This window comes from Topomyia yanbarensis, chromosome 3 (assembly GCF_030247195.1).
Source record: "Topomyia yanbarensis strain Yona2022 chromosome 3, ASM3024719v1, whole genome shotgun sequence".
Taxonomy (NCBI): domain Eukaryota; kingdom Metazoa; phylum Arthropoda; class Insecta; order Diptera; family Culicidae; genus Topomyia; species Topomyia yanbarensis.
The window spans coordinates 317,111,101-317,136,943 of record NC_080672.1 but is presented as its reverse complement, the minus strand read 5'-3'; the positions used below and the strand labels follow the sequence as shown (position 1 = coordinate 317,136,943).

Here is a 25,843-nt window from a genome sequence, read left to right as displayed (position 1 = left end):
GCCCGGGGCTAGTTGGCGGTTGGGGTAAGTTGGCGGAAGCCCTTTTTCTCCGTTTCTATTAGACATAAAGCGTTGCCTCTCGTTGTGTACCCCAAGTAATGTGAAACACATTATCCGATGTGTTTTTGTTACAAAATATTTTGTTTTGTTGAAATTGTGCGCGAAATTGTGTTTTCGAACATATCAAGTAAATTTTCTAATTTTTTTAATAAAATATGTTTTTAATAAAATATGCGGTTAAGGTAAGTTGGCGGTGTTGCACGCGGGGCGAGATGGCGGTACTATTTACAGTGTAAAAAAGTCATCAAAAAATTTTATTGCTGGAATTCATTCCAAAGTAAGAAAATCTTTTTCTTGTGTATCTCGCCAATGTAGGAGACATTTATTCCGGCCAGTTGCACGAAAAATTTCGAACATCTGCTTTTGAATAGGGAGTAAGCGCCAAAGTCAAAATGCCGGGGTATTGAAACTGAAATATAATAGCAAATGTCGGTTAATATACAGTTTTCTCGAAAAGACATTCAGCACTTTCCAAAAGGACCCTTGAGGTAATTGAATCTCCATTTGATTGCTTAGTTTTTGGCATATCCTACCATACCGCCAACTTACCCCGGGGCCGGGGTAAGTTGGCGGGTTTCCGCGTCACATATTTTTGTCTCTAATCAATTGCAATTGAAATTGCATCAAACACTTTTAAAAAAATCAGAGATGTTGCCAACAGTCTGCTTTTCAAGCCGCATGTTCTATTTTGCAAGATCTACCTGCATCAAAGCGGTAAAAATTGAAAACTAAAAACACCGCCAACTAGCCCCGGTCTCCCGTATATATTTCGGGAATTTTTCTTGACGCAATGAAGAGATGAATCGATATCTTGTTAAGTGCAATTTATAACATAAATAGTGAATCACACAAAATCATTTTTTCGAGCAATTTCAACAAAAGATGGCGGCTGTGCAGCATTTTTCCCCATGTGCGTTTTTTTGGTAGGAGTCCACGGCCGGAATTGTATCTCTCATAATTTTTGACCTAGAGCCAAAAACTAAAGTTTTTCTGATTCCTTAGCAAGCGACGTACGTAGAATTTTTTCGATATTTAGATTTTACGTGAAAAGGCGCACTTTTGAGTGAAAAAACGCTGAAAATGTCATAACAAATCGACACAAAATTTATATTTAAAAAATAGTTAAGCAATAAAAAAATAAAATCCTACGTACGTCGTTAGAGAAACCAATTTCGAATATACAGTGAAAATTTTAAAGCGATCAAAAATCATTCGAGTTACGTTTCCGGCCAGCTCAAAAAAAGTGGTTTCGAGAAAAACGCGATTAAAGTTATCAGTATACACGGGGTATACATAAGAGGCGTTGCAGCAGAATTGTAAATTTGAACATTTATGTATTGTTTTCATCTTTTTCATTTCACTGCAGTGGTGTAATCCCTTAACACACAAACTCTTAGGGGCCATGCACTAATTACGTAAGGCTTTTTTAGAACTTTTCAACCTTCCCCTCCCCCTGATAAGAGTTCGTAAGATTTTGGTGAACTCCCTTTCCCCCTACGTAAGATCTTATCATGATTTTCGTAATTAGAAAAGCATATAATTCATTAAATAGAAAGATAGCGAGAACGGTACTTAAAGAATTATTACAAGAAAATTAATGACAAAATTCAGCAGTAATTTTATTAGCATCTTAATTTTGCCCACTAGAAATTTCAGAATAACTGCTGGTAAATATTCAGAAACTCCGATTTGGTCCTTATAGTCTGCTTCGCTATATTCGGAAATAGTTCCTTGTGATGTAAAATCTCTTCTGGGCGGATTAATTCTGAGTTCCAACTGTGACGCTTATCATACGCGTAGCTCCGAAGAAAATTCGTAGATGGCTATCTACGAATTTTCTTGAAGTCAAATACAGTTCACACTCTGCAAATATTCGGTCTACAAGATCTTTGACATTCGCATGACAGAACATTTTCCGGCTACCTTGCGGAAGCGAAAAAAGCCTAATAACACGGTATCAACACTTCCTAACTTGTAAGGTATATGGTGACTCGAGTTCCTGAACAGAGTCATCAAGAGTCAAGAAATTGTTGTAACTGCTCCAACACCATCGACAATTAAGTCGCTCCTCACGCTGCCAGCAATCAATAATATTCCACAACATATCCTGCCGGAAAATACTTTAATTCGAGGTCCGCCCTTCCTTGATCATGATGTACAATATATGCTCGTTTTGTGTAATATACATGTTCATGACAGAAATAAGAAATAAGACCCTTTTCTTATGAAAATAATATTTTCCATATTGATTTCATTCTTCATACTTGTTTTATGATATTACGTAAGAAAGGACAAACCCTCCCTCCCCCTTAGATAAGAATTCGTAAGATATTTTGAAACTCCTCCTCCCCCATATTTCCTTACGTAATTAGTGTATGGCTCCTTAAGACCTTTGCACACCAAAGCCGGCGATCTCGCAAACATGAAAACACCTATTGAATGTTTCGACACTAATAAACCTATAAAAGTATACTCAAGCGGGAACCTACAAAACACGATTTAAATAATAAACAGTCATGTCGGGAAATCTCTACCTTCGGCCCTTGCAGTTTATGTCCAGGCCTTTAGTTGGACCAAGGAAAAAGTGACGAACACAACTCAACTTTACAGTTCCAGTAGGACAACTCTCGACATGATGTAATATATGCAGTAGGCCTTATACTACGTTCACACTACGAGTTAAAACGTGTTTTAACGCTATATTATTGACATATTTCTTGTTGCTAATTATTATAACATGTTTTAACTCTGTAGTGTGAACGTAGTATTAAAATGCTAATCAAATCCATTTATATTGAATTGAGAGTATCGTATTATACTTAATAGTAAACATTGATTTGTTTTATATACTTACAGGATATTCATTATTACTCTGTTCATATTACTTGTCAAATCAATTATTGCATATACTACAGTAATTTGTTTATATTACTTTTTTTCATTTTATAGCGCAGCATATTGAGAGTATCCCTAACAAATATATTACCATCTGGCAGTTCTTGGTATCTCGAGCAACTTTGCTAAAGACATCACCCTTCTCAATTGCCGCCATTTGAAGACACTTAAATAAAAAGATGCATGCTCACTAGCGCCGCTTAGCGGTTGATATCAAATTTAGTAATTACATTATCCAACAGCCCTTGTCGTCTTCAGAAAACAGAAAATATCAGTTTCTTAATTTATTAAACTTTCGTGACAAAACATTACCTAACATATGCTGGAAGTTGTATTCTCCCTAGCGCCGCCTAGTGGCTGAATTCCGAAATTATCTATTCGCCTTCGGGCAGCACTCGACCTGAATATTGCCGAAGACACCACACTTCTAAATTGTCATGATCTCGAGATATAGACTTTGAAAAATAGTACATGCTCACTAGCGCCGCCTGGCGGATCTATTTCGATTTGATTTGTCCATAATCGCGTAACCCTTGACCTTCTCTAGAACTTTGCCCAGAACACCATCTTTCTAAGTCATAAGACTTTTGAGATGTATCACATTCCATAATGTGCTGAAAGGTGGTACGCTCACTAACGCCACATAGTGATAGTATCCTAAACTAACATGACGACATCTGGCAGTATTTGATTTTTCGAGCAACTTCACTGAAGACGGTACCCCTCTAAATATTCTCGTTGTTGAGATAAAAAATGATTTTGACATTAGTTGAACATTTGCATTCGCGCTAGCGCCGCCTGGTGGGACAATTCCGAATTATTATTTCCACCATCCCGAAGCTCTTGACTTTCTGGACAAATCTTCCTATGATAACCTTTCAAAGTAATCAATGTTTCGATATATTTCATGTTAAACCCATTCAACGATTGTTACATTCACGGTGAGAGGTTCGATTTATTGTAGATCTAAGTAAGCACAACAACTTTGCCAAAGAAAGCATGACGCTAAATGTTACCGCAGGCGAAATATTCAGCCACAGCCCCAATTAGTCAAAATCTCATAAGCTATGGGTTTCCTATTATGCGGATTCCTTTTTCACGCCCCCCGTTATTCGCGTAGTAGGAGACCCGACTGTATGTATATTGTTCGGCTTGTTTGATGCATAATGAATCTTTTTCTACTGATGATTTAAAAGTGGTGACAGAATCGTGCCTCCACTCGTCTCCACTGAACATACCCGTCTCATCATTTTTTGGCTGTTCAGATATCAATTCGAGAGGCACTAAATCCATAGAATATGTACGTAATCACTACGAATCTGCATATACTCAATTCAGGAAATTATTCAACATTTTCATGATCTGGTAGGGAAGAGGTATTAGATGTAACTCTCTGCTCTAACAGTACTATGCATGAGTTGACAAACTGCCTCGAACCCAACGTATTCTTTGATCATCTGATCTGGTACTACAGTAAACCTTCGTTCATATGTAATGCATCATATTGACAATAGATAATTGCTTCTGTCTCATCATGAGTTGTATGTGTTTGGAACATAATTTTCAATGGATACACATAGTACTAATGCGATAAGATAAGAGTGAAGCTATGTGATTTTTCTAATTATTTTTACGAGATTTCATGGTTCAGTGTACGAATTGGGATGGCGTGGCGACTAGATGTCATGGGTATTTTCCAACGATTTAATCTTCAACCAAGAGACTTGAATGAAGTCGTGGGATAAGCATACGAAGCATGCTTCTAGAGGCACCCCTTGGTGGAATGCGGAAATTGTTTGTCTCAAACAGTGATGTAGGAAATCTTGGAATCGCAGATGTAGAGACGGGTCGGCCGCAAAGCCTCAAGCCAAACTTACAGAAATGCTCATCGATCCTCTGAGCGAAGTGGTTAGAAAGAGCTTTGTGCAAATACCTTAAGACGCAATGTGGCTAGTAGATTGAATAAGTGCTTTTCGAAATCGAAAGACTTTCGTGTAATTTTAGTTAATAATAATTAATACTCGTCTGAAGAAGATGAAGTACTCAACTATATTTATGGCACATACTTTCCAGGTTATAAGGAGTCTTCACCAACGACTTCTCCTGGGTTTTTTTTCAAGTAGTAGAATTAAGACACTCGTTTCGATCAAATGCGTGCTAGAAAGTTTTGCTCCGCATAAGTCTTCGAGACATATAGCTGAAGCATTACATTCGCTCTTGAGCTGCATCGGAACTTGCCAACCATTGGTATAACCCTACAAACTTGTTCTCAAACAAAAACATTTATGTCGTATGTAAATCCGAAAATATCGAAAAATTTATTGCATTTTTCCCAGCAAAAATGCAGTATTCTAGTGAGGGCACAGGCTGGATATGGAAAACTCAATTATCACATGGCTGCTATTCGGCGTGCCGAGTATTATTCGTGTGATCTTTGTGATTCCGATTTTAAAACTTCATATCATCTGATATATAACTTCCCTGTAGTAATGCAATTGCGTGTCCGGATTTTTGGTTCTCCATATGTAAACGAGCATATGTACAGAGAGCTTAACTTAAGCAAATGTTATTGTTCCTAACTACATGTGGTAAAGAGATATTGGGTTTATCAGTAGGGTTCTTTATTCATTCAGAAGTGCAGAATCCAGATTGTTTACTGTTTGTGTTGTCACTGTATTGTACTATAATTTTTGTATTTCCTTTTTTCTCTTTCGCCTCTCTTCCTTTCCCATCAGAAAAACAATGAGACTACATGGCAAGGCACAAAACTCCGAAAAACATGGGAAACGTGCCAATACAGCCAAATCATTCAGATTTCCCAGCCTTACGTGCGCGGGTTGGGAATTGGACCTGGAAAATAGCATACAAATTAAACAACTTTCCAACTACTCTATGCCCGTCACTGTTTTATTTTTCTATACACAAATTTTTTAATTCTGATTATGAAGGTCTCCCCTTTTTCGGGTTGGAAAAAATTATTTTAGAAAAATCTAACCCTATGTGCGAGGTTTGGAATCTAACCCAGGTGAACTGCGTACATGGCAGTCGATTTATCAACTACATTGCGCCCTCCCCCTATTTTATTGTTTTCATTAATTACATGAGCTTGAGCAGATTTTAGACCATCAATTAGCTATATGGTAACTAGATTGATACAAGCAGTGTTTTCCCACGTATCGTCTTCAAAATTTGTTAAAATGGTATGTTATCATTAAGGACTGGATCACACATTCCGTTTCCGGAAATCCTTCTGAACGAATTGCCAGAAGAACGTCCTTCCGGAAAGAATTTTCGAAAACGGAGACAATCAAATTCGTTGTGGAATTTGCGTTTCGACTTCGTCTCATAAGTATCTGCCATATGCACTATGCTATAATTCTCCTTGGTCGAGAAAAATTTAGGTAACAACTATTTTTTCTCCACTAAGAACAACATGGTGACAATCAACCTACTTGCTTCCATTTTTAAAAGCATTGAAAACTGCATAAACGTTCCAGTAATCGTAGCGTAAATAATTTCGTATATAGTGACAGTTTTGATGCACCGATCGATAAAGCACACTTCTCTGAGTAATTTTAATCTCCCGTTTTGTTTAAATCTAAGTATGATAGATAATCTGTTTAATCTGTTAGATGTTATGTTGACAACAAAATTTTATGGAATGGATACAGTAAAATTTCAACATGACAGATGCAATTTCATTAATATTTTGGAAAATAGTGTGAATATCTGCATTACAAAATCCTAAAGGGCATATACTCCAATTCCAGCTTGACCAAAGAAACGATATTCAAAAAACCTTAATCCAGCTATTTAATCCGCAGTAGAAATTTCCAGAGTACTGCTATGAAGGCCAAATCGGATGAAATTTTCCACCACCGCGGGTCTTGAGCAATCTCCGTCCGTACCTATCACAGAAAAAAAGCGAACTCATACAGTCACCTGTTTTCGATGTAATCCGATACCAACACACTGACCGCGCGGTGTGTGTAGCTACACGCTGACATGTTTCGCAATGAGACCGGAGAAATTTCCCTACCCTGGCCACTTCCATGCTACGGCTGTGTGGCGTCGCTGCTATGCCAAAACGCGGCACTCTCACGGCGGATCACGACCTTCTCACATCGGCGGCATAGTGGTAGTTCGAGCATGAAAACATCAAATTATTCTCGTTCTCTTTTTTATCGATTTTCTAAATACAGTTTCTCCTAATGCCCGGCGTCGAATGGTGCCATTCGAACAGGGTTGGCAAATCTTTCCCAGCCACTGTTGTTAACACATTGAATTTTTTTATATTCCTATTCGAGAATAAACGATAAATACCATTTTACAATTTAGAAGTTTATCCTATAATTTACGTTATCTGTTGGAATTCAGAATATGATGTTTCATAATGAAAACATAGCATTATTTAGCCTTAAGAGGAACTAGTAAAAAATTCAACATCCAAAACTGACTGGCAACCATTTTCATTCGAATGAGAAAAACACTCGCCCCCCGAATACGCATGACTGTATGCAGCAGTGTTCGTATCTCGCGGGTGCGGGTGCCACCATCAGTGTAGCAGTCCAAGATCGGCTTTTCGCCCGCAGGAACGAAGCACACCGTCTTCGCCACCGTGGATAGTAGGTACTTTCGCGCATACACAAGCAGTCGCTGGTCGTCCGCATTCGGTGTAGAAGCTGCTTCGCCAGTTTCGTTTGTTTTCGTCGGCACAAACGGTCACCGCACCGCAGTCGGCAACGGTGAAACAGAGTGTGCTGCGGTGTTGTACGTACTTCGCCGTTTGACTTTGGGATTATATGACAGCAGCACTCGGGTGATATTTATACCGCACGTTTCGATAATTGTCAGACCAACAATAACAACAACGATCAAAAGAGTGTTGAGAAGGGTGATGGTGGTGGAGTGAAGTAGAAAAAAAGATGAAGTAGTGGTGTTTTGCCTCCCGTTCGTGTTCGTGCCGCGTTTTCGGCAGTGTTTTCAAGTTGAAACTCGTCGTCGGTGAAGTGTTATGCTTTTCGGCTGCTTTCGCTTTTCAGCATGCGGTATGGTCTAAACTCTTTCAAGTAAACTTTTATACTGCAATCTGGCTTTATTGAACATCCATTAAATTTTATATTCGCAAATTAATTTTAATTAAATTAAGCAAAATTTTCATCAAATCACAATTATAAATTAAATTTCCGATGTCTTTTCTTTACAGAATCACGATGCTTGAAAATCGTAAACGACAGGAGAAGCGGGCGTAAACAATGAGTCGGTAAAATATTGACACCGCACTCGTAAAAAGAAGCGAGGTCTAAACCTGCGAGACCTCTGTGCAAGAGTGAAACATAAAATACTGAAAATTTATATCCCCAATACAACACACACACATACACAATGACATCAGCTTCCGCTTTACACAGCGGATCGGCACCGGCCACCGCCTTGCCCACGACGCAAGTGACCGCTTTCCACAACAAAAGCAATAGGAGAAAAGTCAAAGATTTTAACGACAGTGTAACCTGTTCGCTCTGCCGGGGCTATCTGATTGAGGCTACTACTATTAACGATTGTCTGCACACATGTAAGTACTACTGAGTGGTCTATTTTTAATTGCAGCACCGTGTCTAGGGTGTCCCGCCCGGCGTCGTGCACTACCGTTCCGAACTGATCGCGAATCATGCATAGTTTCGTTGGATGGTTTTCCAATATATACTGTGGCTGGTCTGGAATTCCGGGCTGCCAAGTGAACCATAGCTAGTTGATGGTAACGTTTTTTCGTTCCTATACGAATTTCAAACGTACCAAAATAACATTGACTCGATTTTCATTGTTGGTTTCCAAGAAAATGGGTTGTACTATGCTGTATCTCTAGTCTCAATCTAGTCATGACATGTTTTTCGACTCCGTCTCATCAGTATTTGGCATTGACTTATCGACTACAGTGCGCTCTCACAAAATCGCAAAATTAAAGATTCTCTATTAAATTACTATGCTAGATTCTCATTTAAATTACTATATAATTCGCACCATTGCTCTCATTTGAGAACTATGGCTCAAAATTTTCATAGCTTTCGCTACTCAGTAATTTCTAGCTTATCGAATGTCGTTAAACAGTAAAAGACTTAAAATATGTTCATTTCTATCGATTGTTGGAAAAATTACAATGCTCGACAAAAACTGAGTGAGTGTATTGAGGGCGCCTTTTTCTGGAAATAATTAAAAATTGCGTTTCCGTTGGTCTCTAGAATGGTATAGTCGGTTTTTAAGAGTGTTCGTATTGAGCTTGAGCTTGTGCGACCACCCCTGGCTGCTACTCCATTATCAATTTGGACTAGCTGAAGTTGCACAGGGAATCAGTAGATAATTCCAATTCTTCTGAATGGTTTGATAGCGCTGATTTTGTTTACTATAACATATTTTTGGGCTGGGATATATTTGTCATAATTTGCCCCGGTTACTGGCAAGGATCTGTGCAAATTAAATAATGCAGTCAGTCCATGGAGGCGGCCACATCCTAATACTCGTCTTTTCTCCCGGTGTGGACATACAGTTTTTCGAAAAGAAGACTTCTTACAAGGTTGAATAGCAGCATTCGACTAAAATCACAATTCTTTCTGTTCAAAATTTTCGGCTCGATGCATCCAATCACGAACAAGCTTTGATCAGGTGTTTTAAAATCCAGTTTTTTTGTTGAGTCCAAGCATCTGAAACAAAAATAATGCTCTGATGTTTCACATTCAGATCCGCAGACGCGGCAGATATCGTTGGTAAGCTTACCAATTGTTTTAAGATGATATTTACTCGGACAGTGTCCGTTAAGTAGTCCTATCATGATGCTCAGCTACTTTTTGTTTAGTCTAATCTCCAAGCCAGGGGTGAGATAAATTTCTTCGATTGTCGTAGTCCAGGTATGGTACTCCAATTGTTCTTTATAGCTGTGATTTCAAGACTTTTTCAATTCCATTTTGAGGGCATTCGACGAGACTCCGTAGAATGGTTCTAACTCTACAATGCCCTGGGATCCAGTATAAATTGACGGAGTGCAAGAGTACACTCCCATACTAGTTTTGAGCGACATGTAGAAGCCCTTAATGTTTTGAGTGCAACCAGGGGCATTTACATTGTACAATTCGTAATACGTAATAACCTTTTTTAATGAAAATCAGTTTTGAAGGTCAAATTTGGCTGGGAATGATTTTGAGTTTGAAATTAATATAAAATTTAACTTATTTAGAAATCTCTTAACAAGTTAAAAAAATTCGGATGGGGAGGGGTCCGGACCTCAAAGACCCTCCCCCTGGATTCGTCACTGGGCACAACCTGACTATCTGAGAAAATTCAGATATTTGCATATCGGTATTTTCTATTAAAACATACATAAGGGCATTATAGTATTGCATATATTTCTACTTGGAACGCGGCGCTGTCGGCCAGTATCCCCGTTTATTCCTGGTCCTGTAATCCTGTAAAATGGACCATTTTTGATCCATCTATGTAGAAAATTACTAAGCCTGGGCGGAGACCTTGTTTCTCGGATGACCGTTCAGTAACAGGTAGTTTCAAAGTTCGGCACCGCATGCAACCGGTTTTCATTTACACTGACGCGGTTATTTATAGCAAAATCATTCAGAATTGCAAGATGTCCTGTTTAATGTCCAGATAATAATTATTGATGACGACTTATTTTCAATTCCCTTTTTTTCCACCTCAAGTTGTATAACCTGATCTAGCGAAGGAGATGTAGCATTGCATCTAATGCTTTCGATGTAGTACTTCGCTTGGCACCCGTTATTGTTCCCAAGTAAACCTTTGAAGCTTACTTAGCTTTTTTGTGTTGATTTCTCTTTTGTTTTAGGCCACCAAATTAGCGAGGCATATGCTATTCTTGGTTTGACTATTGTAGAGTATAACCAGTGAATCATACTTGATCTGAAACCCCATAGTTTACCAATTGTTCTACAGCACACTAGTTGTTTTACTTATAACCTGCTCAATGTGTGCATTCTTTAGCTTTTTATCTAGTATCAATCCCTAGTATACTTTACCTCAAAGGACATTTAAATTACTCTTCCGTTGAGCAAAAGTGTTGATGTGGAATATATCCTTTTTTGAGTGAATGGATTTATGATTATTTTGGAGGGATTTACGTTCAGGCCCTCCTTTTTACATCACTTCGTAGTGAAGTTCAACGCAGATTCTGCTTGAGATAACAAAGTCACATCACATCATATCTGCAAATCCAATCACATCATATCCCATTTCAGTAAATGATTTCAATAGCTTATCTACTACTATTGGCCACAATAAAGGTAATAGAACTCCGCCTTGAGGACATCCCTTATTTGTTTCCATAGTTAGTGTCGTGTTTCCATTTAACCACTGAGAACTGACATACAAGTAAAGTTTTCAACTTGTGTAAGAAATAAAACTGTCGCTTTGAAATGACAACAGCAAGTAGCAATTTTCCACTGACCGGCGCATTGATCGGCCAGCAATAGCTATACGGGACTTGTGTGCAAACTAGGATACAATGGTGATTCACGCATGCGAACCTGTATACGATGGTGATTTTCGATGTATTTTCATTTAAATGTTCACACAGGTTTTTCGGGAAAGTTCGTTCTAGCTTATACATGTGTTCTCTGTGATTTAACACCTTATTTGCAACTTGTTTTTTACAGCTATTCAAGAATGTCCGAAAGTTTTGAATTCTGTTAAGAATCTTTGCTCCACATAAAAGAGGAAAGGGGTAAAAAATCCTAACTTCTTGGTGCAAACCTTAAATAATAATCGCATTTTAAAAGTTCATATTGGGTCGTTTTGACCCCAATCATATTTCGGTGTATTTATGGGTTACTGATATCATTTTATGGTGTTTTGATGGTTGTAAAATTTGTAACTGACCATATTAATAATCTTTTTATGGGGTTGTATGGTGCTTGAACCCATGAGAATTTTTTTCGGGTAGCTGATTATACGGGACATTTGATGTGTTTCGAGTATTTTCACACAGTATCTAGAGCAACGATATATTGTTAAGGGCACTAGAATGGATCATGACAGAGCAGAAGGTAGAATCAAATGCTTCTGTAGCGTAACGATTTTTAGCCTCTGCTAGGGCTGAGATGAGAAGGCAGACGGCAATGTGGTGTTCAACATAGTTCTCCATAGTGCGATACGATGATGTGCAAAGGAACGTAACTATCATCAAGAGATGCTTATTGGGTACGCGAACGACATCGATATTACTAGAGTCGGTTGCTGACCAGTACCAGGGGGCGTTTATGCCGAGTTTGTCGATGAGTTTTTATATTTTGGAGTACTAGTGACTTGCGATACTGATGTTAGCCACCAAGTAGAAATGTGTGTTCCGGTTGCGGACAGAATTTACTAACAATTTGTGTAGTCATTTACAAGTCGCCGATACTCCCAATGTTGCTCTATATAGTTGAACCAGACAAGCTATTGAACGCTTGGTGGTGTTATGAATTCTGCACTCAATTCCCACTGGCATAATGGAGAATGGCGCAGACGCATACTGATATTGTAAGATTGATAACGTACAGTAGATATTTCGGGTATTTCAGATTTTTCGTTAAGTGGTTAATTGATTTTTTGAATCTTTCGAGCTTTGAAAAGGGGAATTTTAAAAATGCTTTCATCATTGGGTTATTGCAAGTTCAGATTTTCTGAGAGTTGAAAACATTGAATCTTTGATGTGAATTATGAATATTCGAACCGTTGAACCTGTTAAGTTTACAATTTTGAATCTTTTTATCTTGGCATGTTTATTTTTGCGGTTAATTTAATCTCTGAATCATAGATCATTTGATTTTTTGGTTTAAATAGATATAAATCATGTTTAATTAGGCCTTATCTCTTTCTTTACTATACTGGGTGTCAATATTTTCAAAACGGAAGCGTAACGTGCACCTTAATAACATTCTTAATGCTGAACGAATTACTAATCTTGTTTCACAAATCGAAAGGAAAACATTGAACGCTTGCTATTGATGCTTTGTTTGCTATGTAAAACTTGTTTAAATAGTTCAAAAACTGTTCTTAATTCAATCAACCTAAATGATGGACCCTAAAATATATGTACCAAAGCCTTTCTCACAGCCAGACGTTTGTGAGATGCAGAGCAGAATGTGCGAAGTAGGTGTGTGCGCATTGAGAAGCTGCATAGGAATAATTTGTTTGTTCCATGCGAATTAGTTGTGAATGCTGTTGCCGAATCATTTGCTTGTTCCGTGCTTGTTAACAAAACTGAAAGTTTGGCGACGGCGGATCGACTTAATATTACGTTTATATTAGCCCTTTTGAGGGTTCTGGCATGAAGAAGAGAATATGTTTGAATATTTCCTGTTACCGATCGCAACAGTGAAAATTTGAATTGCATTTGATTGCAAATTTATGCACGTTGAACCGTAGACCACCAATCAAAACACAGCTAAGTCGTTTACAATGGCTGCTTTTACAAAATCATTTTTATCGTAATTTAGTCGTAGTTAGTCTGTGGAATTCATTTTTTTTTTGTACGAGACAAACCATTGCGACCAGTATTTAGATCTATTGTGGTAATTTGTTACACAATCGTGAGAATATTTCCTATCAGATCGCGCAAAGATCTATTTATTCCAATAAATTGACAAATCGATTGATGTTGAAAATCAACTCGGAAACTTTAGCTGCTAAACATTTAGGAACGGTAGAAGCATTTTTCCGCATAGGTCAAGTTTTTGATCCAAATTGTTATAGGGTAATTTCGAGAGAGATGCCGTACTTTCTATATCTCATATATAGGGTCACTTTTACACGGTAATATGATATTGTGAGTTTGTCTTTCGAATAATTACAGTGCCGAAAATTTTTCAGTACCACATAAAAATTTCGTTTTTTTAAAGCGTTTGATTTTTTTTTTGGTGAATCATGTATCAGTTGAATAGCTGGGACCTTTTAGAAGGCGTTCTGATCATAAGCACGGTTTTCCATAATTTCAGAGAAAAATGTCGTCGTGCTGCCGCACGACTCCCATTTTTTTCACCTCAGAATGTCCTTAAATGATCATTTGCGTCAGTTATAGGTTCCTAATAGGGTATATCCACAACCGATCGGACCTAACACAATCAAATATAAGATAATGAGTATTTATCTATATATTTAGAAAGGCGATATGTATCTAAGTATTAATTACTTCGGTTTACTCTTTAAAGTTTCAGGCACTAATTTTCGTGAACGCATTGATTTGTAGTGGTGTTAATACTGGGTTAAAAACCAAAATTTCAACGAATTGATGCTTTCTCAAAATGAATCTTTCAAGAACAAAGCTTAGTTATTTAAATTCATTCTTGGGGGAAACAACCAAAAACTGCTTTTAAGGAACCCATACCAACAAATAGATATATGTTGCTCGCATAAACATATAAATAAAAAGTACCCTTAATTAAATTACTCCAACTTCACCGTTACACAAGGTTGCAAAAGCAAAATATTTTTAAACGTTTGAATAAATTTTTTTTCCAGAAAGTATCCCCTTAAGAAAACTTAAGGTGCTAGCCGATTTATAGGTGTAATTAAACTTCATGAAACTCAGCTGAAGACACCTAATCACAAAATCATCAAAGGGGTCGTACACAAATGACGTAGCTTTTTTCGGCGATTTTCGACCCCTCCCTCCCAAAATTCTAACCTACCCATCGTAAATAACGTAGCATTTACCTACCCCCCCCCCCCCCCCGTCCTATGCAAGCGGCCGGGAGATGAAAAATTACATATGTTTTTCAATTATTTTAAATACATGTCCTTTCAAAATGTTCAACATTTTCATTATAACAGCAAATTGCGTGTAAAATAAGTCCAGTTCATGATATATATATATATATATATATATATATATATATATATATATATATATATATATATATATATATATATATATATATATATATATATATATATATATATATATATATATATATATATATATATATATATATATATATATATATATATATATATATATATATATATATATATATATATATATATATATATATATATATATATATATATATATATATATATATATATATATATATATATATATATATATATATAAATAGTGTTGATAGTTTTGTTATGAATTATATACAGTGTGTTTGGTTCATGGTTAAGAATCTCTCGGGGGTGATAGACTGCCATATTTGGAGAAAAAAGTTGTACTACACATACCATCAAATCTCAACCGTTACAGAGTTATTGAACTTTTTGTGTAAAAAACTTATTTGTCTTAAAATACCTCTAACTTTAAAAGCATACTTTGTATTTTAAATGTTTCAAGTCCAAAATTTCCTATTGAATGGTGTTCTCATATCTTTCAAGTAATTAGTTTTAATTACCTTTTAGCTGTAAAGTAGTTAAAAGTTAGTGTTTTTGAACAGGTTTTTGCTAATTTTCTCGAAATAATGAAGTATGATTATAGCAATATCCATTATCCAAAAGTTGGGTTTTAGGACGATTCATAATTTGTTCTTGGACGTCATATTTCTATCTCTTCTCATTTCTTTGTAATTTCATTACTATACTTTTCCTGTAACCGACTTGCAAGTGCTTAAAAGACTCTAATCTAAAAAATATGCTTTATATCGTTATTTACAAGATTTCATTGGAAAACTGAAAAAATGTCCTATCAGTGTATGTACAAATATCTTTTAGTTAAGTGTACTAAATGATTTTTTACTAACGAAATAACTCAAAATTTGTGTTTTTTAATTTTAATTAATAAATCTAATTATTAATCAACAAAATTTATCGTTACTATTGTTCATTTAATGCCCCTTAATGTTCTCTATAACTTTTTATTGGACACTTCGTCTACATCTCTTTTCATTTTGCTGCTATTTAATAGTTAACACAGCATGAGCTCGCCACAAATGTAGTGGGTTCGAAATCGTTATTTTTGCATATGAAACGATGTGATAAAAACGATTTTGCGTCGAAACCAAAAGAGATAATTGAATGGAGTCAAAGAAAAAACTGTAGAACTTGCTGAGATGCATTATTTCCATGATGATAATGGTGATGTTTATTATTTACTATTTTAAGAAAATTAACGAAAATGCTAATAATAGCACTAACTTTAAACTAATTTACTTTTAAAAGAATACTAAATTCACTTAACTGAAAGGTATTAATACATTTTTCACTGTAAAATTTTCCTGGCTTTCGAATAAAAAGAAAAAAAAGTACAATAAGTGCCATAATTTTTCAATTAGAGCTGGTACTAGTGAAAATGAGATAAAAATATCCAAGTTGAATAACCCAAAATCATGAAAATAAGAAAAGGTAAGTGTATCATGTCAATGAACAAATTAAGCAGCTCATCAAGACTAACAATCTGAATTATTAAAATGATGAGGTTAACTATTAGGATTTTCAAGAAATGGACGAAAAATCGTTTGAAATTGTTTAATTTTCAATAAATTACTTTGAAAAGGCTACTCATTAGCTGAAACATGTGAGAGCATCACTTAAAGCGAAATTTTCTCACCTTTCGAATGGAACTAAAATATTTCAAATACAAAGTATACTTTTAAAGTTAGAGGTATTTTAAGACAAATAAGTTTTTTACACAAAAAGTTCAATAACTCTGTAACGGTTGAGATTTGATGGTATGAGTAGAACAATTTTTTTCTCCAAATATGGCAGTCTATCACCCCCGAGAGATTCTTAACCATGAACCAAACACCCTGTATGTCAAGGGGAGCATTAAGAGAAGTTCTCTCAGTTCAAAATCCTGCAGCTGCCAATGATTCTAAGAAGCATACGTTCATCTAAATTACTAAATTTTGTTTGGTTGAATCCAAACTAAGTCTACTAGTTATCAACATAAGCTAACTAATGTAGCAAGTTAAATCCGCATCCAAAATCTTTTCGTATTTTTGCGAACTTGTAATTCCGCGAATCGTAAAATTTACCTCATGAAAAACTTATGAAAAACTTTACCTCATGAAAGCCACTTGTTTGAATTTATATTTATTTCTCTTGGGAATCGAGGATCACTAAATTGTTTTCTCTAAACAATGGGTTTTAAACTTAATGCTACGTCGCACAACTTCTGACCCTACCCTCCCCCTAGTCACACTTCGTCACAAATTTGGTATACCCTCCCTACCCCCCAAAATGCTACGTCATTTATGCATGGCCCCAAAGAGAGCTAACAAATACTTTTATGACGGCGCCGGTGGTTGAGTAGTTTCAATTTTTTCGAACCCGAACCCGACCCGAACCCGAGCGCATGAAAATTTAAAAACCCGAACCCGACCCGAGCCCGAAATTATAAAATTTGAAAAACCCGAACCCGACCCGAGCCCGAACATTTTAAAACTTAAAAACCCGAACCCAACCCGTACCCGAGAATGAAAATTTTGTAAAACCCGAACCCGACCCGACCCGAGAATTTTAAAATTTGAAAACCCGAACCCGAAAATTTAAAATATGAGAAGCCCGATCCGAATCCAACTTGCTAATACGGAGAATCAACCAAAGATCTCGAAGCTTTTTAATTCTACGCACCCGAGATGGACCCTTGAATCATCTAAGAATAGTATAAACACTCGAATCTGAAGTAGCACCATACGCATTGAGTTATATCTGCATATGACAAAACAAATCACTGCCGAGTAGAATCCGCATTTATATTTACTATTATTGAACGTCAAATTTGTAACGTTCTGAGAAACTTATAAATCGTTGATATCTTAACCGGAAATTAAGTTGAATCGGCGGCTAACTCATGGGGAAACAGAAAGCTTAATGGTCACAGTTTCCAACAACCTTGCCCGTCGTACTTAACCAAAATTTCTGATTTTTTATCAGATACCATTCCTGCAAGGCACTTTCGTATAAATAAATTATACATGTATTAAATTAAGCTATGGCAATTAGCAATTCGTATTCGACCGTTTACATGACGTCACCCACGTTGCTGGTTGGAACGGTTAAACCTGTATCGTTAATGGCTTCAACAGAACACACAAAATTTTTGCGATCAATTCGTTAAGTTTGTGGAAATTCATGTATTTTCATGAAGGAATCCGGATCATGCAACAGCTCAGCCCGGGAACAATCTGACAGAAAGTGCTTGTTTCATATATGTACCACTGATTTGATAGTGGTGCTATTATCCCATCACCCTATGAGTGTCATGAATAACGAAACCTGGCGGAAGTGAAGCTAGGTTTAGGTCTGATGGAACAAAGACAGTCTCTAAAAAATAAATTTTGCCTAAACTATCTGCTTTAAAAAAATGTGCCCTTTTTAAATTTGAGCCGCCATAATCACACCAAAGTACCACCAAATTTATGAGTTCAAATCCTTATTTTTCCGTTACAGTTTCTTTATTTGCAAGCAATCTTTATCATAAACCAATTTGATTATTAAACTTCCGTGAAGGCAGGTACAACCTATTTGTTTCATTTGACCAATTTAACAGTGCTCGCTTAAAATTTGTTTGGGGTACAAATGTATCCCACAAAACAGTTTGCGTTAGTGTTTTGTCATGTGTACATAATTCAAAAAAAATATATTTTTTTAAAGCAAAATATCGATACATAGGAAGCGAGAAAGTTGTGTAAAATTGTATAAGTTCCAACTCTGCCGAATAATAGTATCTGTTATTTGGTATAACAAAGCACTAGAGCAAAGTAACTAGAAAATGCGTTTGGACCGGTATCGTAATTAAATAGTCAAAACACGAATATTTTTAAACAGGTTACTTTACGAATGATTTAGAATACAACTATCCAATTTAATTATAAATTTAATAAAAATTAGACATACTAGAGCTATTTTAGTTCTGGGGTACGAATGTACCCCACAAAACCGTTTACGTAGAGAAAAAATCGTCGCGGCCTAAGTATCGGTTTTAAAGTACCTGTCGAAATTTATATTCCATTATAGAAAGTTGAACCGATATTTCCGATAAATTACTAATTATCAACATGAAAAATTAATCGCAAAGAGATTTTAGATGTGAAACACGTATTGTTGAATGCTCTTTCATGAATGTTCGTTTAAAAAATTAAATAATTCAGGTTGTTTGCGAATCTGCAGAGACGAAATTTTATGCAAGATTGAAAAATACAATATTTGAGCACCAGAAAATACGACAAATTCTAGCGATTCAGAGGTGCTAACATTTGGTACGGTTATATGTTTCATCCATTCGTATTACGAAGTATAATTCACTACTACAAAAAAGACTGCGTTTTGTGTATAGATGCAAACAGTGTCATGAAATGGATCGGTTGTTTTGTTCAAAACCCGAACCCGACCCGACCCCGATAATTTATAATTTGAAAAACCCGAACCCGACCCGAGCCCAAAGTCCAAAATTTCAAAAACCCGGACCCGACCCGAACCCGAGAAGCTTAAATTTACAGAACCCGAACCCGACCCGAAACCCGTCGGGTTCGGGTCGGGTCCGGGTTTCGGGTCCAAAAACCCGAACCCGACCATCTCTATGATTGAGTGGTAAGCGTGACCGCCATTCATTCCAGTTGGCCTGGGTTCAATTCCAGCCGAGGTCGTTGAGATGTTTCTGAGGTGAAAAAATCTATGGTCACGTCTTCCTTCGGAAGGGAAGTAAAGCCGTTGGTCCCCGGTCCATGAGTTGATGAATCGGTATCTCGTCCAGATAGTGGAGTCACCTCTCAGGCGTCGGTAAAGAAGCACTTTAGGATTACCAGGAGTTGCACATTGAAAGATGTTTCGCTACTCCCAAGCATAATTATCTACTGATTCCCTGTGCAACTTCAGCTAGTCCAGATCGATAACGGAGTAGCAGCCAGGGGTGATCGCACAAGCTCAAGCTCAAAGAGAGCTAACAAATACTTTTGTTCGCCATTTTTCAGTTTGTGACCACGGTGCGGCGTCTGCACATGCGGCATCTCTCCCGCAATGACCTTTTTTAAATGTTCATGTAAATTTGATGATTTTTTTTCATGTCAAAAACCATTTCACAGTGTTTTAAAAACTTGTGGTAATTGATAAAAATGATTTCATCTATTGAATGGTTCACTTTGATGTAGGATCGATTTTTAGAAATGTGCGGCATCTCTCCCTAAATTACCCTAGGTATTTTCTCACATATGTTTAATTGAACAGTCATAGTTCACCTTTACTCATGCCCATCTTTTCCAAAACGTATATTTGGTTTATCGCACTTTATTGAAAATTGTTATAGAAAATAGTGAACCCGATGAAAGGGAGTTTTTTTTTTCAAAGGACGAAATAAAAAATTTTATTTCAAATTCTCATGAGCATGGTTCTGTGGTCTTAATTAGGAACGTTATTTGCGAATATTTTAACAGTTCGCTGTTGCCTTGCAGTTTCCTAACACATATCGTTGCGGAGGTAATTTTAACAGCACTTTTAGTTGGCTACTACTATCGTTTCTTCTAGGAACTAACAAAGCGGGTCACCGGCGGCAAAATGCTTGTGGCTTCTACGACGTTCAAACTTAAATTGGAGATTTTTGGAATAGACAGTTCGTTTTACCTGTCTCAAAGATGCTTCATCGTCAAATGGGAGGCGCTAATCAAATCAGAGCTGCTTTTATAAAATGGCTTTAATCGTAATTTATAATCATAGTATCCTCTATGGAATCTGTTACACAAATGTTTAGAATTTTCCCTAGCAGAACGCGCTAAAACCTGTTCAGTACAGCGGAATTAATTGATGTTGAAAAACTAGGGTTAGATGACGTTTGGAACATTACTTATTGTTGTAGGACAATTAGTTTGTGTAAAAGTTTTATGTATTACCATAAAAAACCTGAATAAAATAGGTTGCTTTTACTGGTAATTGGCCAAATTTAAGAATTTTTTTTACTGAGCCTAGTGAATCATACTTAATGTGTAAATTTAGCCGTTTGATGTCCCGAGCATTAGTTTCTTTTGGTTTTTTGAAATTTGGATTTTTCATTGATGTTAAGAGGAATTTAATTGAATTTGGGGTCGGCCAATCGCGGCTAAATCATTTATTCATATTTTCTCGATGAATTCCGAAACGTACCAAAGAACAATAAACTGAGCTACAATTTATAGCAATTTTTTAATTTCAAAATGAGAGTAGTCAGTATGAATACGTATTACACGATTTTTAAAGCACTATATAACGAATCAAAACCTTGGTATTTTTGAGGGTGATACAGTGACGATCCATTTTTATCAACAGCTAAGTGTTTTATAGTGTAACTAGAAGGGGACAACATTGGGACATAGTTTTTCTTGCTTTCTAATAAACCGAAGCTGTGAAAATATTCCTCTTTAGTCCCTAGACACAGGCTCATAACGCTTTCTGATTATTTAGTATAAATTCCTTTCCGCATCCCATCGCTATTCCAACTTTGCATCGAAATCTACAACAAGTAAATCTCAATTTATCACAACATAAACACCACGGGGTTGGTCGTGCGACACCATGGCAAGACGAATCGATGGTAAAGGAATGGAGGGGGGAGTCGTACATTTATTCTGCTGTTCTCTGCATAAAAGTGCAGCACCCGGTCCGGTTCGGTATGCAGTTTACCAAGCCAAAAGACCGAAAGCGGGTGAAGGGGCGCACGGGGCACACGCAAGTGAGCAAGTGAGTGAATGCGGCAATTACCTTTTAAGGCAGTTTCTCGTTATTTCAATTTTGTTTTAATATTTCCTCTCTCCGCTTTATCATTATTCACTTCAATGAAATTGAAAATGGTCATAATTATGCGTATGTTTTCATTTATGCTTGCGTATGGTTTTTTTCCTTCTTTTGCTATATGTCAGTCAGGTTTTTGGTTTGCAAGCCTCGACAATCATTTCAGTTTCGCCTGGCGTCTATCTCAGTGCATGAAATCTCAATTATTATCGTCACCGCTTTACGTGGTCATTCAGCGGCGACTGGAGAGAATGCGCTGGCTGGACTGACTGTCACTGTGCGCAAGTTCGCTGACTTAGCCGGACGGGTGACAGTCGTCTGGATGAGAGCGGAATGTGGACGTGGAGAGGAAGTAAAGGTCTCACTGAAACAAGTCGATCCGGTCTAGTTGGGCCGTCGTAGACGCGAAGGTTTGCTGGAAATGGTTACGGATGGGCTGGGCTGTGTCATTAATATCTCTATATGTACTAAATCAAGAATATTTCCCTTAGGGCCAAACCCGTGGCTGGCTGGAGAACTTCTTGCTATTTGCGAGGATATGCGCTATTAGCATACCGGCTAGCCTGCTCTACTTAAACCTACGTATTGCTTACAAATAGACTCATTGGTTATGTTGATCTAAAATTTACAATTTAAATAATTGCTTATCATTTGTTTGGCAACCTCGAAATCCGCATGCACGTTTCATTTACGATATCACAACCGCTTGCAACACAATGACAATGTCGCCTCTTTTATCCAACTCCCTGGCTCCGTCTGTACTGTGTGTGTGTGTGGGATATGGAAACGCGCGCATGGGTGACGTCTGTACGTTTTGGTTGTCATTCCAAATACCGCGCGGCACTGACTGATTCGCAACGTTCGGCTGAACAAATATGCCACCGGTTGACTGGTGACTGACAGTCCGGTTTTTTTGTCCTTCTGGTGCCTGCGTGACTCCCGACGCGCGCCGCTAAGCTTTACCGATTGCATTGTTATGCGATCTTCGGTCGTTATCAATTGGGATGAATCTTGAATAATTGAATCCTTCCTATGAGTACAAACTACAAAAAGCGCGCGCGACACAGTCATTCAATTTTGCTCAAGGTTAAAGACACTGAAATATGGTGGAAGCATTCGAAAATAATACCATTGCGCAACATAGGAACTGATTTTTACAATCTTGTTGATTGCTATTTCTTTGGCTGTTCTTTGATCAGCAGCTTTTACTGCGTTAGGGTAGATGCTTCGAAACTAGGAAACATCTTCATCGATTCCGCACTGCATACTCTCTAGAGTTTTATCATTGATGTTCTCGCAGCTAGATTGATTTTATGAGTCGTAAAATAACGAAAAATGTCGTAAAAGAAAAAAAATATCACCAGTGCACATGTGCTAGCGTACACAGTAAGAGCGCGTCGAGATTGACGCGAGATGAAGTGACGGCAACACCGTATGCACTGAACCAAAAAACTTACTTGAACGCTACAATGCATAGTGAATTATGGTTTTTATCATCTATAATTGTGACTTTGATATTATTGCTTTTCAATTAATCGTTTCTTTTTCTGGTCTGCGCAATACATATTATACCTCAATTTCTCTTAATCATTGTAATATTTTAATATTTTCGTTGAGTATATGAAGATTTGTATCTGAATACTCTGTCGAATTAGATGCTATTACATGGATCTAATAATCGACGCTGTTCGACGGATTTAAATATTCTTATTCTAAAAGAATGCTATCTACCATTTTCTTAAATGAAACTGGTTCAAAATTGAATATCTATTCTTCAGTGTGTTCTGATCATAGGGAAGTAGATTCTGCTATTTTGTGTCGTTCCGGTTAGTCAAGTTTAATCAGAGCGAAACATTTTTCAGCAGTGTCAACGAACAAACGTTTTGCTTTAGCGATTATAGCTGAACGTAATTACTATGATCGCGAGCTTAGCACCCAACAGTACCGTCTTTTGGTCTATTAACCAAAGTTAGATTATGAACGAAACTTATAACATCATTATATATCCTCCCGGCTGTTCGGACATCTATGGAAGCTGTCCTTCAATGTCAACTTCTTTCTCTAAACAGCCTAGATAAGCCGTGTAGTGTAGGTAGTGGTTGTTTCACCCGGTTAAGAATTACACTACAGTTTACCTGGTCCGGTGATAAAAACCCACCAAACAGGGAACCCCAATTCCATACCGTCATGCGACCAGTGCTATAGTTAAAATTGTTGAGAGGATTTAAAATATTCTCAATGGCAAACGGAGTCTGGGAAGAACCGGGCGAACTCTCCAGTATGCTGCATCACGCAGCGGAACGTTTGCTCTACGCACCGAATTTTTTCGCCGATGATCGTCATCATTTTGCCGGATTTTGTTGGTCGAGGGTTTGGTGAGACTTTCGGCTGGTGGCAGTTTGGTGAAGTTTTGCTGGGTTTCGATTATCAAATTTTTGATGTGTACAGATGAACCTGCTCAGAGGCCGGCCAAGCATTGAGCCACGGGGTCGCAGGAGGCGACTGAGAACAGGAGTGTCTAAGTCAAGGTGTAGTTCTGTGCCGAGGGCTTGATGGCTAAAATACGTCAGTCGCACACGGAGAATTTTGGGTTTGTCCTTACTGTGTTATGCGAATCTCTGACACAGCGGACCGTTATTTTTTCACAAATCGTGGGAATCAAATAAGCGTGTCCCATTTAAACCTGATATGGCTAGTTACATGCGTTAACATCCCAACTTGCTTGGTGCTCTCTAGTTGTTGTGCAACATATGGCTGGCGTCCAAAAGGAGCTAACCCAAATTTTTACCAAAATTGACATATTTGCATATTTTAATAGTCCCAAGTAATCCACGCGGACTGAAATTTGAAATTTGAAAATAATTTTTTAATTTTTTTTCTATTAGCAGTCAAAGTTGACCATGGAGGTAACCCCAGCACTAACTGGCTTCCAAAAGGGGCTAATCTCACATTGTGGTTTTATGGAAATTCGAGTTTTCCGAGATTTTAAGAAAAAGTAGTCTATCGATTCGCCATCAGTAAATGTTATGCTGTACCTTACATATCGGTGAACTTAATATAGTACAGTTATTTAGTTGGATTACGTTGTGCGTTGACGTTTCGGCCCGAACAGTCGTTACTGAAGGTGAGTGCCACTCACATATTTGCTATGTACGGTTATTTTCTATCTAATATATATTTCTTGCACGAATGTATATTGTTGAGCGTAGTCTTTCAAAAATTCCAGTGAAAGTACCTCTACATTGAAAGTTGACCGCGCGACTCCCTTCTCAGGCGAGCATTTTGCTTTAAACGACGATCCGCATCCTGAAAACCTTTGGTTTCCAGCATGCCATCGGGTACATAACGTCCTTACAATATGTCGGGAGGCTTGGCACGTGGCGTCGACGGTTTGCGGTTGTATTACCAAAACATCAGAGGGCTAAGGACGAAAATCCAGGACTTGTATTTGGCTGCTCTTGACGGCGAGTACGATATTTACGTTCTGACAGAAATTTGCCTTGATGATCGTGTTACATCGATGCAGCTCTTCGGGGATTCTTACGCGGTTTATCGTGCAGATCGAGGTGCTCGTAACAGTATTTACGGTCGCGGCGGGGGGGGGGGGTGTTTGATCGCTGCTTCTTCCGCACTTGCACCCTGTGAATTTGGTGTGGATAGTTCATCAGGCATTGAAGCAGTTTGGACGAAGATTACTAAGCAGATGAAGTACTTTTTTATTGGAGCTGTTTACATTCCTCCAGAAAAACAACTATGCAGCTCCATCTAGACTGCATATAGCGCGCTTCTTCTCAGGCAGATGCAAACGATGTGATGATAGTCCTTGGCGATTTCAATCAACTAGGACTCATGTGGGTTTCTTCTGGATGCGGATACGCTAACCCGTTGTCCTTGACAACAAATTCTGCCATCCGCTTGCTTCTGGACGGGATGGCTTTTCTCGGACTAAATCAAGTAAACACGATTTCCAACCATTAATTTCGTTGTCTTGACCTTGTCTTCGTCAATGAGAATGTTTTGCCTGAGCGTTCTGTGAGTTAAGCTTCCAGCAGTGTGATCGTTTCTTTGGATAACCAGCATCCCGCGTTAGAAATATCCATTTCCATCATTAGTTCACTACTATATGAAGAAGCTTTAGCTGTGAATCGTCAGAATTTTCGCAAAGTTGATCTAGTAGCTCTACGCTGCTCACTAT

At 37.5% G+C, this 25,843-nt stretch overlaps 1 protein-coding gene across 2 annotated transcripts in view; it reads left to right on the top strand.

The window, feature by feature from the left end:
• The window catches only part of LOC131694276 (serine-rich adhesin for platelets), a 152,618-nt gene that overhangs the window by 66,970 nt on the left and 59,805 nt on the right, over positions 1 to 25,843 (top strand). Inside the window, exons 1-2 of one of the 2 annotated variants that reach the window (XM_058982871.1) lie at positions 7,565 to 8,003; positions 8,162 to 8,527. In XM_058982871.1, the coding sequence (XP_058838854.1) occupies positions 8,341 to 8,527 (187 nt within the window). In that variant the 5' untranslated portion in view covers positions 7,565 to 8,003; positions 8,162 to 8,340. Of the gene's footprint in view, positions 1 to 7,564; positions 8,004 to 8,161; positions 8,528 to 25,843 lie in introns of those variants that run through there. The other variant, XM_058982870.1, reaches the window with a different exon arrangement.